We start from the raw sequence: 14,653 nt of genomic DNA on the forward strand, positions 1-14,653 counted from the left end.
TTTGATTAGCAGGATAGCCTATCTTAGCTGGAAAATATGGAAGACTAGAAATCAAGTAGTGTTTCAGAAAATAGGGATTAATCCAGCCAGCACAATTCACAAAGCAAAAATGGCAGAGATACATTTTATAGAAGCAACACAGGATAAGCAGACAGAAAATCAACAACTAGTAAAAAGAAGAGATAGAACCATTACCTGGAGACCTCCCCCAAAGCCTTGGGTAAAGGCAAATATTGATGCATCCTTTAAAGCAACAACTGGGACAGGAGCCACTGCAGTGACAATCAGAGATAGCACAGAAAATCTTGTATTTGGAGCAACAACAAAAATTATGGTGTGTTCTAGTCTAGCAGCAGAAACTTTAACAATCAGGAATGCCATTATTCTATCAAAAAACATGGAGATAAAGAAGATGTTAATAGAATCAGATAATTTAATGCTAGTGCAGACGTTAAAATAAAAATGTAGAATAGGTGAAATTGATCCCATTTTATTAGATATTTTTAAAGTCACAGGCGGGAAACTGAATTTGGTTTCACATGGACTCCAAGAGAAGAAAATCGGCTAACTCACAAGGTTGCAGCATTGGAGGCTATGGGAGCACTGGAGAGATCGTGGATCATCAGACTGCCTTCAGAGATAATTGTACAAATACGCAAAGATGCACCCTGCAAGTTGAAACAGCATAATCGTAATGGAGGAGCATCCACGATAGAAGTGTAGCGATGGCAGGAGAAGAAAGAAGATAGCAAAACGCGGAATCGGAATATCGACACAGCAGTTTATAAAGCGCGGGTATCAAAATAACTTCCGATGGAAGGCGACGATAGTTTTTGGCAAGCTCACGTTGCAAGAGGCTCTGGCGACGTCTTGTAGAGGTCTTGCGTGGTGTTGTCATTAGGAGTGGTTCTTTATTGTGGAGCCAGATAACCCATCAACCACCATTACCTAGTGGCTGCGGCGGTTACCTGAATTAGAGATGAAACGTGAACGAGTTGGCTATTTTGAATTTTGAATGTGCTACGAAATTTGATTCATCAAAAAGATTAAAGGAAAAAAGTGAAAGTTGGTTTTACATAGGAAAAACCATATTGGATTCAGGTTTTGGATGGGTTATCTTGTTGGGCTCATAGCCCATGACCAAAAAAAAAAAATGGCTGGCTCAGCTCTACACCCATCGTATACTCATACATGCCTTGCAAAAGAACTACCATCAACCGTCTTTATCATGTCCTTTCAGGTACTTTTTTGCTATTATAATAATTTTAATCATTGATTTTAATTAATATATATAGTATATATATTTTATATAATTAAGATTAATAGTTAAAATTATTAGAACACCAATCTGGTACAGTTAAAATTCTTCCAATATCATAACATTAGATATTTTATTTATTATAATAATAATATTATATTTCCCGTACTTAGTACCATCAAAATTTAATAGCTTCTCAGCCAATCATCTTGAGATCATACCATTTGACACATGTCTTACATTCTTAAATTAGTTGACCTACCAATGCCAGATTTAACATAGGACACAGAAACTAACAATGAAATCAATGATTTGAAAAAATAAAATAAAATAGTTGAGTACAAAAACATTAAAGCTTAGGCCTAAAGAGTTTTTTTTGGGTCTGATGCTTATGACCAATCCTTACCAACAACATTGCCTAAATCTTAGGCCCAATGGACCGAGGTTTAGAAGGTTTTTGTGCTTTGTTTCCTTAGGCCCAAAATATTTTAGGCCCAATGGCGCTGATGGTTTGTTAATTGCAAGTGAAAGCTGTGATCTTCACCTGACCAAAAAAAAAAAAAGAAAACTGTGATCTTCCCGCAAATCAAAATTCTATGTTGCACCGATCTCGGACTAGAAATTTAGACAGATGAATTAAACGAGTCAGTTGGTTTGTAATCATACATTGTCTTGTATGAGAACTTTTACTAGTTTTTTTTTTTTTTTTTTTTTTTGGGTAAGGGACCTTTACTAGTTTTTATTTTAAGAAATCTTTTCTCCACAACTATTCATTAAATTATCCAAGTGAGAAAGAACCAGAACATGTGGGAAAATTAGGGTGTACATGGGACGGACCACATCGGATTTGGCTTAATTCAGACTCGATCTAAAATATAGAACGGACCTAATTTTTAAACTCTAACCTGATCTTAGACCCGATGAAACCTACGCACCTTCGGACTGGGTAAAAACCAGGTGAAAACCGGGTCTTTAGCATGTAAAAATCACATAATCTCCAACTATTATTTCACAATTCACATAGTAAAAGTCACTTAAAAAAATATAACAAGAACCAACAATTCTCTAAAATTAAAACATAACCATAACCAATACTAATATTGTCTAATAACACCAAATATTTAAATCAATACAAATAACATAATATTATGCATTAGTCTAAAGTCTTATGCATTTTAAACATAAAACATTAACTTATAATCTTATAATGACTAATAACACAAAATATTAAGGTTTATAATATTTAAATTCTACATAAGAATAACCATCATCCATCACTAATAACACAAAATATTAATTGTGTATGATGATCGAGCCACTGGACTGAGTTCGGATGATCCGAACTATGGTTCAGATCCGACCCGAAATAATGATCGGGTCTATTTTTGAGAACCTTACTCAGTCCTAGACCCAATAAAATTACACTAAATTAGCCTCTAAAATATTTGGAACTGGGCCGAGTCTACGAGTCGGATCGAACCATGTACACCCCTAGGAAAGTTAAGTAAGAAAGGAAAGAGATAATAAGAAGGTTCACCATTAATTCTAACCATGTCAAAAGTAGTATTCTTCGCTTCAAAAACATATGCTGATATTTAAAGCTTTTTCTTCCCATGATTCTTTTTTCTCTTTTTGTATTATTGTAATTTTTTTTATTTGTCCCATTTTAAAGCATTTAATCAAATTTTGCTCCGTTTCAAGATTTTTTGGCCTCGTATATCACCATATTTAATTATTCATAATAATCAAAGTCGTCTTCCAATGATAACTAATGAGTATTGAAATCATGTTATGCTATTTAAATAATAGTGAAGATTTTGATATAGTTATTTTATGAGTTAAATCTCAAAGTGGTCCTTAAAATTGTACTCGAGTCTTATAGTAGTCTTTAAACTTAAAAGTTACTCATATTCATCCCTGAAATTATACTTCGGGACTCAAACTCGTCCTTCCGGCACATTCCATCTATCTGGCGCTACCGGAAAGTTGAGTTGGCTTCCTTCGTGACATGTTGGCCAAGAAACGGCTAGCTGACGTGGTAGAGAAACTTTTCTTATTCAATTTGGTCCATCAATTTAAATTAAAAACCTTAATCCCTAATCTTGAAGAACCATCTCCACAGTGCTCACACTCTTCTCTTCGCTTCTCTTCTGTTCTCTTTTTTTGTCTTCTCCATCTTCAAAACCAAACCGTTATGGCCAGCGCGAGCAACGCGGTTGGGAGCTCGAACAACCACGATCATTTTCCCCTTAAACTTGAAGGAAGTTGCAGAGACATTTTTCAAGCCTGGCTTCATCCTGACACAAGAGTCTGAGTGATTGGAAATGAATTTGGTTGTCCAAGATAAGCAGATCCTGGTGCACACTCACAAGCTTGTCAATGCTAATCTTGAGCTCTTGCTCTGGATCAACTGAGCTCTCTGATTTTTCCAGCAAGTGAAATACACAGCATGCCTCCACTATGATATGATCTGCGTATACAGTAGGTGCATCATATAAGTTTGCCACATAGGTTTCAGTAACCATCTTTTCATTCTGTTGTCATCACAAATTTCCCTAAATAAATCTTTCACGTTTAGATTAGTATCCTTAAGATACATTGCTGCCCATGCTTTCTTATACTGCTCTCCTTGTATTGTTTTTGGATTAAACACACCAAGTGAAAACATCTGTGCCTTGTAATATCTATGAAACTCCGGCTTTTAATAATCATTATACTGCAGTTGACCCATGGTGTACCTTCTTCAGACTAAAATCTATCACTACCACAATGCTTTTATTTATTCAAGCACCAGTTATCTGTTTATATAATTTGAGTATTAGAAGTGAATTTTCATGTTGAACTTAAAAGTTTCCCGTGTATTATGTAGGTGATTGATAAAGTGGTTCCTGCATTAGTTCACCTTGCCGAAATTACAACTCTTGGTGACCACAAAAATCTTGGTGATTTCATTGTTGGTGTTCGTCAGGATTGCATCCAGTCACAGGGTCAGGAAGAAGCTCAATTAGTGATCGCACTAGTGAACAAATTGAGGACCTATTAAATTCAAAGCAAATGTTAAAATGGAAAAAGAATATGTCCAAGGAAGATCTACATATTAAGCAGGCTGTAGCTCTGGTGGTCAAGTTTGAAGGAAATTCTCTGTTCTCATCTGAAAATATTTCTGGAGCTGCATCAAAATACTCAGAAGCATTGTCATTGTGTCCAATGAGATTCAAGAAGGAGAGAGTTGTTCTATATAGTAATCAAGCTCAATGCCATCTTTTGCTGCAGCAACCTTTGGCTGCCATACGTGATACCTTTGTCTTCTACTTTACTGGTAGTTGCTATATCTGATTGTAATGAATATTTCTATATTGGTTGAAATTTTAAAATGAACCCTCCTCTGATTGATAGAGAACCATTTTGTTGCTGGAGTTCTATTTTCTGTTTTCGTTTTGTTTTGTTAAAAGTGATGATGTGAAAAATTTGTGGTCTGTTTGATTTGAGGAAACCAATTCTATTTTTATACACTGTTATCAATTTTGTTTAGCTAGAATTCTTTCATTTGCAAGATCTTTTATAGGATAATTCTAGGATTGTTTCTTTTAAGAATATAATGGTTTGGAGAATTCCTTATCACTTGAACTGGTGGATTGCTTTTCTTTTTCTCTTTTGGTGATGGGCTGTCAAGCTTCCCTTTTCATTTTTTCTTGTTGAATTAATTGTGTTTTTTCTAGCATTTTGATAAAGGGTTCCTGTGAGAATTGAGAAACTTTGCAAAAGATAATAGAAGAGATAAAATACCGTTTGTTGTATAATATGTTTATACCCAAATATGTGCCCCGGAGATAATTTTCTTATGGTATTGTGTTTACAAACATTGCTTATACTCCTACCTTTTCCATAGCTATATAATACCGTAGTAGAATACTAGCATTCTAATTATGCTATACACTATAATAATCATTAATTAAATAAAATTCAATATTCTTGCTATAAGTGTGTTGTAAGATTGTGGACATGGTAGCATTCAGTGAACGTTCAACTGTTCAAGTTCTTAACTCAAACTCGAGTCTCAAATTTAGTTTATTAATTCTATAAAAAATGTAGAAGGTATTGAGATTTTAGACTAAAACATGACTGAAATCAGGATTGTTTAATTCTAATATAATTTAGTGGCTCAAGTTCATAACCACCAAGGTGGTTCTTAATATTGTGGGTTTATTTTTCCTATTTATGATTATATAAGTACATTGTGCCATTTTATATTGCTTGAAAACTGGAACTAACTTGCATTTGCATTTTCAGCTCTTGCCGCTGAAGTTACTGTAGTCCCTTCGTCTCGATTAATGACTCTAATTGGTCAGGCTTTGAAGTGGCAGCAGCATCAAGGTAATCACCCAGTAATATGTTGATGTCACTTTGAAGTGTGCATTTGTATCCAATTCACTATTTGCAATTTCGTTTTTGTTTCAATTCAGTGCAGGACATCAACTATTCTACTTTTCTTCAACTCATTGATGCGGTGTTTTCTTTTGGGATCTTTCAGGGTTATTACCTCCTGGAACACAATTTTATTTGTTCCGTGGAACAGCTGCTATGAAACAAGATGTAGATGACATGTACCCGACAAATCTCTCACACACAATAAAGGCATGGTTAATATATATGGCAATAATGCTTTCAATCAAATGAACCTGATCTCTCACAGAGACAAAATAAAGTTTCAGATCATGCTGAGCGATTAGTCAAGAAAGAGATGCGTGCTACTTGGTTATTTTGAGAGGCAGCTATTAAATATGGGGGTGTCCATCGTGGGTTGTTCGAGCTCCCAGTTGTGTTGCTCGTGCTTGCTCGCGCTTGCTCGCGCTGGCCATAACCGTCTGGCTTTGAAGATGGAGAAGATAAGAGAAGAGAACCGAAGAGAAGAGAAGAGTGTGAGCACTGTGGAGATGATTCTTCAAAATTGGGGAATTGAGGGACTAAATTGAATCAGAAAAATTTTTCTGCCACGTCAGCAAGTCGTTTCTTTGCTAACGTGTCACGAAGGAGGCCAACTCAGTTTTTCAGTAGCGCAAGATGGACGGAATGTGCCGGAAGGACGACTCTGAATCCCAAAGTACAACTTCAGGAATAAATATAAGTAACTTTTAAATTTAGGGACTATTATAAAGTTAGAGTGCAACTTCAAAAATCACTTTAAGACTTAACTCTTATTTTATTTTTATATCAAATTAATATTTAAAAATTATTCGATAATAATTTATTTAAATTTATCAAATTATTTAATAATTTTAAATATCAACTTCGTATAGAAATAACTAGGTGTGAATTTAATACTCTCTCAATTTTGATTTTGATAAGCAATAATATTAACTCTCGTCCTTGTAGGTTTAAGTAGCAACATTGTATTGAACTTTGTTCCTTGTTCCTCGTCACAACTAATAATCTATCTAATAATAATATAAGAGAAAAACCAAACATGATTACATTTGACACCATACAATACAATCATACAACGTGAGAAGAGTTACTACTTATGACATGTTGCAGAGATACCATCATTCTGTGAATCTGTCACAATCTTCTGATGTGGCGGGTGGTGGACCCCAAAATCCACCATTTCAATACACAAATTTTCTTTCTCCAAATACACTGCTCCTTTGCTTTCGAACAAGTGAAAAAAGAGAGAGCAAAACATAGTTCATGACATACTCTCATATACACACACACAAACAGACACAAATTTTCTCTCTCTGTATGTATATGCGAGTGTGCTTTATGCTTTGGTTGGACCATGTTAGGGCTTTCCAACTCTTCTTATCTTCGTTTCTAAGTACCCTTAGACTCCCATTTTCACTTTCCACTCACCATGCCTAGTACCTACCATTAAACAACAAAAAAGCTTCTTTTTTTTGGGGCTGCAGCTCATTTTTGGTTTGTATAGCTCTTCACTGAAAAGGGTTTGTTTCCTTTCTCAGAACTACCTCAGGTTCTCCACAAAGTTTCTACCTTTGTCTTGTTCAGTGGTGTTAGTTCAACTTGGTGTGTGTCTTTGGAGTTCATTGTTGCAGTGGAGGCCTCAGTTTTGGAAACTTTACCCTTTGAAGAAATGGGATGTACAAATTTGGTGTTGCATGTTCGACTCTTTGTTACTCTGATGGTGATTCTTGCTGGAACTTTCTGTGCAGTTGGTGACACTGACGTAGTTGATGGTAGATACTTTCCCTTTCCATAGTTTTATTTCTATTTTTGAAATAAGAAATAGGAGAAATAATCTGTTGTTTCCCTTTGAAAAAAAAAAAAGGAAGACGACAAAACTCATTTAACTTTCAAGTGTTATTTGTTTTGCTTTATTGCACTATATTATCATGAAAGAGTTGATGATAACTTGTTTGCAATTTGAAAGATGATGGTTATAAATTTAATTGGGAAGCTCACCTAATTAAGTAACAAGTATCATGTAAGTGCAGAATTTGTCTAAACTCTAAACTCAATATGTTCTATGGTCACAGTTGCAGCAATCAGTAGTCTATATGTTGCTCTTGGCTCACCACCTCTTCTAGGGTGGAAGCCTGTGGGAGGAGATCCATGTTTTGAAATGTGGCAAGGTGTTGGCTGTGTATTTTCCAACATCACTTCCATGTATGTGAAGTTCTCTTTCTAAACTATTTTTGGTTAATATTGTGTTATTGTTTGCATGCTCTATATAATTGGTTGGAAATGATAATGTTATTATTTTCAATGTTTCATTAGTTGTTTGATTGATAGAGCTTAATTAAGTGCAATAAGACTAAGTAAAACTTGTATTTTGGGTTGACAGAAGACTTGATGGCCTGAATTTGGGTGGAGAGCTTGGTAGTAATTTGAATTTTCCATCCATCTTAGAAATGTAAGTGTTGTTTCAATTTCAATATTGTGTTTACTGATGAGTGACACATTAATCGTGGTTCTGTTTGATTAATCGAGAGAGTTTAGTACCTCTTAAGCACCAATTGTGTAATTGTTTGAACTAGAAATGAAGCTTTCTGTTTCTTGTGCAGTGATCTTAGCAACAACCACATTGGAGGGCCCATTCCATTCACTTTGCCCCCTACTCTTACGAGCTTGTATGTTATCTTTTTCACATCTGAATTTTTTATTTTTTATTTATTTATTTTTTTTTATCATGGACATAGTAATTAGTCATCTTTTTGCCATATGCATATCTAGAAATGTACTTAAAGCAGTTTTTCTTTCGTTCTGATATTTTAGGTCTCTCTCAGGAAACCAGTTAAATGGAAGCATTCCAGATGCTTTATCATTACTAACTCAATTGTCACACTTGTGAGTTCATGAGTTATCTCATCCCGAGATGCCATATTCATTTGTTAATTTTTCCCTCCATACTGTATTTCTTCATTTCGAAGGAGAATTTACTTTCTTGATATCAGTAAGCAATAACCTTTTAACTGGATAAATCTAAAGTGTACTTTGTATTGGAGTTTGATTTCTATGTAAGAAGATTGTGTTGAATCATATTGGTATTCAGTATTGAAAATCATGTGCTATGCTTCAGGGATTTGTCAAATAACAACTTGAGTGGTCAGCTGCCTTCCTCAACAGGGACTTTATCATCCCTTACTACATTGTGAGTAAATTTTATTGCGTATAGTTTGCTTTCTATCGGATGAGGATGCTTTCTTCATTACTTATGTATTTACCTACAGATACTTGCAGAACAATCAACTCTCTGGGACCCTTTATGTTTTGCAGGACCTGCCTCTTCAGGATCTGTAGAATTCTTTCTACCTATATCTTTCTTACAAAACATATAAATAAATATTATCAATACTTTGCAATCAGTGCATAGGAAGTACAAAGTATACTTTTTGGTTGACCTTGTGAATTTATTATGTAGGAATATTGAGAATAACTCCTTCTCCGGGCCAATTCCGCCAAAACTGCTGAGTGTCCCTATTTTCAGGTGAGGAATTCTTTGAACTTCGATAAGTTCAATTTCCATTTGAAGTCCATTTTAAGCCAGATATCCTGTGGGAGGATTTCATATTGTATTTTTATTCCAGTATAAGAAGCAGAAAGAAAAAATTGAAATACTGCACTAGGAAATGCCATTTCGTTATATTTTTCTATACTTAACTCCTTTGTATATGGCCTTAGGCTAAGTGAATTCATAACCTTATTCATAGATATTCATTCATGTTAACATGGTGGCATGTTCCTTGCAGAAAAGATGGAAATCCATTTAATACTAGTGTTATTCCATCACCTGCTGCAGCCCCATCACCTGCAGCTATGGCTCCATCCCCTGGGAAATCACCATGGAGAGTAGCAAATAGTCCTTCTTCCCCAACTGCATCAATGCTTGCAAGTGCTAGGAAGTCATTTATAGCTAAGAATATCATTTGGATTGCTGGTGCTGGTCTTTTGATATTTATTTTGTTAGGCGTTTGTATTTTTATGCTGTGGTGCTTTAAACGAAGGCCAGAGAAGAAAAATGCCAAGAAGCAAAATGTTAGTGTCTTCGAAAGTCCTTTACATAAACCTACTTGCAGTGACACTTCCTTTGAAGCAACCAATCAGGAGGTGAAAGGTAAACATATTTCATCCGTTTCGATTAAAGTAAATCTGTGTTACCTTGGTCTAGTTCTTTCTTTCCTCTTTTTCATTCTGTTTTGAAGTAATCTCTTAATACTGTTTTGCAATGGCAAATGCAGCAGTTGAGAAACCATCACTTGTATCTGAAGTGCTAAATAGAAAAACAAATTTGATTCCAAAGGTTCAGGATGAACAAGGAAAATATGTGAAAACAGCATCTGCAACTTCACAATACAATCATGGTTCTGAGTTAATCAACACTAGTGAGGCTTCCAAACTTTCACACCTCCAGCCACCACCGCGTCCTTACCCAATGACACAAAGTCAGAAGTTGATCCTCAATCCAGCTATACCTGCCAAAGGGTCTGAAATAAATGACAAAACATGTTCCCTTGAAGTTTATTCTATTGCATCACTTCAACAATATACCAATAGCTTTTCCCAAGAAAATTTTATTGGGGAAGGCACCTTAGGGCCTGTTTATAGGGCTGAGTTCCCTGATGGAAAGGTAACAAGATTCTTGTGTTCTTAATTTGCTGATGATGAATTGTTTTCGATTAATATTTTAACTTACAAAAGCATAAACCTGGTGCTTCACATACTTATATCTTTCAAATAATCTTTATAGATATTGGCTGTGAGGAAATTAGATGCCACTGCTTCTATGGAGCAGAACCATGAACAATTTCTCCAATTAGTGTCCAACATCTCAAAAATTCAGCACCCTAATATTGTGAAGTTTACGGGCTACTGTACCGAGTATAGCCAACGGCTGCTTGTGTACGAGTATTGCAGTAATGGAACCCTGCATGATGCACTGCATGGCGATAGTGAATGCCGTATTAGACTAACATGGAATGCTCGAATTCAGGTGGCTCTTGGAGCTGCAAGAGCTTTAGAGTGAGTTCAGCAACCAACCAATCATCATAATCTAATTTTTTCCTTACCATCTATATAAACTCAATTACTTATAATTTTGGTGAGAGGTTGTTCAACATTTTGATGTAAACTTAATATTCATCCACATAAAGCAGTTATATCTTTTAGATGCCAACACTAGGTGAAGGCATTGGTTTTCTTTACTGCCTTAACTTGAATCTCCATGACTAGGTATATGCATGAGAACTTTCGGCCACCTATTGTGCACCGAAATTTTAAGTCTGCCAATGTACTCCTAAATGACAACCTTGAAGTGTGCATCTCTGATTGTGGATTAGGTCCTTTGCTATCTTCTGGCTCTGCTGGTCAGGTATATATTAAGCTTTTATTTCACCACCTATAAATTTTCAACCAATATGTTGTTTGAGCTCATAAGAATATGTCTAGTATCTTAAGGCTTCTTAATTATGTTTTGAACATTGTTAGCATACTATTGAGCATTTTGGAATAAATAAGCCTTAAAGAACATGGTATTCTTATGCAAAATGTATAATGGCAAAAGTAATGTTTACAGATGTAAGCCATAAACATTTCTCACTAGCATTGGTGCATGTATCTCAGTTATCAGGACGACTCCTCACGGCTTATGGTTACAGTGCTCCAGAATTTGAGTTCGGAAGCTATACACATCAAAGTGATGTATTCAGTTTTGGAGTGGTAATGTTGGAACTTCTCACGGGACGAAAATCCCACGACAGGTTAGCTACCTGTAAAATGTTGATAGCAGATGAACAAAATGCTTATCTAAAAAAAAAATTGCATTTGGCTAAGTCACCAAACATATTTTAGGTCACTTCCGCGAGGGGAGCAAATATTGGTGAGATGGGCAGTCCCTCAACTCCATGACATTGATGCATTGTCGAAAATGGTTGACCCCAGCTTAAATGGAGCCTATCCTATGAAGTCCTTGTCGCGTTTTGCAGATATTGTTTCTTCATGCGTCCAGGTAATTTTCTGCAACATGCACTATGTACACACACATGCATGCACACACTTTTGCTTTGGTGTAATTGGAATATATGGTATATGCAACTAAGACTTGAAGTGTCACCAGTTATATTGATGTGATTGCTAAAAGAGCTTTCTTGTGCCTAGAATTTTATTTAATCTTTTCTCATTTTGATTATACTATTCTTGTTCCATCAGCATGAACCTGAATTCAGGCCAGCAATGTCTGAAGTTGTTCAAGATCTTCTAAGGATGATGTAAGATGCATGATGGATTTCATTAGCTAGGATGTGGACTCAAACACAGGTTGCCTCCCAAATTTCTGGGTTACTCCATTCTTTCTTTATTAATTTTGGTGTGGAGATGTTGATTGTATTCTGCATAGCAATGTAGTTATCAGTTAGCAGGAATGTTGTGTTGTAGTTTATGCTCTGTTCCCCTGTTGTATTAGGTGAACTTACATACAGTTGTCTTCACGTGAAGTCGATAGTTGAAAATTATTAGATGATTTGATATATTTGATTAAATTGACATTTAACAGTTTTTAACTATCAACTTCGCATAAAGACAATTGTATGTCTGTATTTACAGTTCAATTGTTATGATTTTTCTTTTTGGGTTCACTATTTTGTATTTTAGGTTTTTATTTTTCTGTCTAAGATGTTTTGGGCTTGGACTCATTGAGTGTGTCATTGTCAAATATCCTTTTCCACAACCTGTTTACACATGCTTTTTGGGTAATTCACTTTATGTCATTGTTTGGTAGGAAAGTAAGGAGTAGGGACCCTAAACATGTGTGGTAACCCTAAGTCAATGTCCATTAGAGATATAAATATGTTAATATGGTGTAAACTGTTTGTTTAATAAGATATAGATTTTGTAAAGACGTTCACACATAATTACACACACAAAATACACGCATTTAGTATTTTATTAGAAAGTTGAGATATTTATTTTTGTTTAATCATTTTCATCACCAACAATAAGAGTAAAATTAGTCTTAAATAACAACTTTATTTATGTTTCTTTATTAATATCTTATAAATTAAATAAACTATATATATTCAAGAATAATATAACTAACAATGGAGCCTAATCTTTAAGCCCATAAGTAAGCCCGTACGTAACTAACAATGTTAGTTAGTATATACCAAACAAAAAAACATTGGTTAAGGTAATCCCTCTGCACATGGTAATGCTTAAACAGTGTTGCATGTTGTCGCAATGTAACTAACCCCTTACTTGATGCAATGAATCATTGTCTTTCTGATTGTTTAAAAGCTGAAAGGGTGCATATTGAGGTAAAAGCTCGTGCCTAATTACCTCGAAAACGACGCTACCAAAATCAAAATTTGAAGTCATACGATAAAAAGACTTAAACGACAAACCGTATCTCGTGCCGTGACGGTGCCATGGGATATGTATTCTGTACGACTATTCTTTTATTTTATTTTCTCTTGTTTCTTTGTGTCGGTCAAAATTATGTTTATTGTACGATAGCAAATGGCAGATAAAGAATAATAAATAATTACTTTCTGTGTTTATTTTTTAGTTGCCAATTTTTCTTTTCTCTAAGTAGCATTTTTGATACACATGATAAACAAAATTCAAACAATAACTTACTACTATGCTACTGTATATTAAAATTAGTTATTAAAATTAATTATTAATATAAAATATATGTTAAAATATAAATATATATTTAAAAATATATTAAACTATAAATATATTAGTGATTAATTTTAGTAATTGATTTTAATATTTAAATAATATTTTAATATTAGCAATAATTAATAAGAAGGATAATGCATTATTTTACTATCACCCATGTGGCAATCCATCATTGATTGATAGATCTGGATTTTTTTAATTTTAGTTTAGACTATTTAAATTGTAATGAGCTATAAAATTTTCAGAAAACTATCATAACAAAAGTTAGCTCAAATTAGGGGTGTGCATGGCCCGTCCGGTTCGAAGATCCGACCCGATCCCAAACACTTTAGGAGCTATTTTAGTGTGATTTTACCGAGTTTAGGATCGGGTAAGGGTCTCAAAAAAAAACTCGGTCATTATTTCGGGTCGGGTCCGGGTCATGGCTCGGGTCACCCGAAATCAGCCCGGTCATCATACACAATTAATATTTTGTGTTATTAGTGATGGATGATGGCTATTCTTATGTGGAATTTAAGTATTGTAAACTTTAATATTTTGTGTTATTAGTTATTATAAGACTATAAGTTAATGTTTTATGTTTAAAATGCGTAAGATTTTAGACTAATGTATAATATTGTTATTTATATTGATTTAAATATTTGGTGTTATTAGACAATATTAGTATTGATTATGGTTATGCTTTAATTTTAGAGAAGAGTTGGTTCTTGTTATATTTTTCTAAGTGAATTTTACCATGTCAAATAATGGTTGGAGTCTTGAAAATTTGGATATTTTCACATGCTAGTTTATAAGAAGCTATCAAGGTAATGTAGTGTTAATGGCCCGGTTTTTACCCGGTATAATCGTGGCCCGAAAGTGTATAGGCTTCATCGGGTCTAGGGCCGAGTTCGGGTCTAATAAATAGGCCCGGTATATATTTCGGGTCGGGTCTGAGTCACATCAAACCCGATTTCACCCGACCCATGCACACCATAGCTCAAATAATAGGAGAATTCAATATCTTATAAGACTTTTTCTTTCCAGATATTAATTCTTGGGATGCTTCCATAAAGACGCGTAAAACATCTTTTTGTAAAGACGCTTACGTGCCGCATTATTATTGGACGTATTAATAAATCGGTTATTTTTTAATTTCTTAACAAATTAGAATAAAACCGGTTTTTTTTATAACAATAACAATAAACCCAATTTTTTTAGGGATCTAATTGTATTTTTAAGTTTTTAGGGATTCAAATGTCTGCAAAACAAAAAGTC

At 34.6% G+C, this 14,653-nt stretch overlaps 1 protein-coding gene across 3 annotated transcripts; it reads left to right on the forward strand.

Moving 5' to 3' along the window:
* Positions 1-3,362: 3,362 nt before the first annotated feature.
* Positions 3,363-12,609, forward strand: LOC112783685 (protein STRUBBELIG-RECEPTOR FAMILY 1). Of its 3 annotated transcripts, none has more exons than XM_025826728.3 (19): positions 3,363-3,739; positions 4,128-4,577; positions 5,549-5,632; positions 5,790-6,359; positions 7,222-7,455; positions 7,756-7,885; positions 8,064-8,132; positions 8,284-8,349; positions 8,495-8,566; positions 8,799-8,870; positions 8,950-9,015; positions 9,141-9,206; positions 9,469-9,833; positions 9,958-10,346; positions 10,467-10,738; positions 10,949-11,087; positions 11,339-11,475; positions 11,567-11,723; positions 11,924-12,609. In XM_025826728.3, exons 4-19 carry the CDS (start codon positions 6,320-6,322, stop codon positions 11,984-11,986), a joined length of 2,337 nt encoding a protein of 778 aa, XP_025682513.1. In that variant the 5' UTR covers positions 3,363-3,739; positions 4,128-4,577; positions 5,549-5,632; positions 5,790-6,319; the 3' UTR covers positions 11,987-12,609. The 3 variants fall into 3 exon arrangements, with proteins under 3 accessions (XP_025682513.1, XP_025682515.1, XP_072086046.1); XM_025826730.3 differs by having other exon boundaries at positions 9,961-10,346; XM_072229945.1 differs by lacking the exons at positions 3,363-3,739; positions 4,128-4,577; positions 5,549-5,632; positions 5,790-6,359 and having other exon boundaries at positions 6,906-7,455; positions 9,961-10,346.
* Positions 12,610-14,653: the final 2,044 nt, after the last annotated feature.

The sequence above is a fragment of the Arachis hypogaea genome, chromosome 20 (assembly GCF_003086295.3).
Source record: "Arachis hypogaea cultivar Tifrunner chromosome 20, arahy.Tifrunner.gnm2.J5K5, whole genome shotgun sequence".
In the NCBI taxonomy this organism is placed as follows: Eukaryota; Viridiplantae; Streptophyta; class Magnoliopsida; order Fabales; family Fabaceae; genus Arachis; species Arachis hypogaea.

What these genes read in the sequence shown, in the direction of transcription:
- LOC112783685 (XM_025826728.3), top strand. Translation starts at nt 6,320, where the DNA reads ATGGACGGAATGTGCCGGAAGGACGACTCTGAATCCCAAA. An exon ending in CCCCCTACTCTTACGAGCTT is followed by an intron (nt 8,350 to 8,494) that starts GTATGTTATCTT and finishes CTGATATTTTAG; the next exon opens with GTCTCTCTCAGGAAACCAGT. An exon ending in TTGTTTCTTCATGCGTCCAG is followed by an intron (nt 11,724 to 11,923) that starts GTAATTTTCTGC and finishes TTGTTCCATCAG; the next exon opens with CATGAACCTGAATTCAGGCC.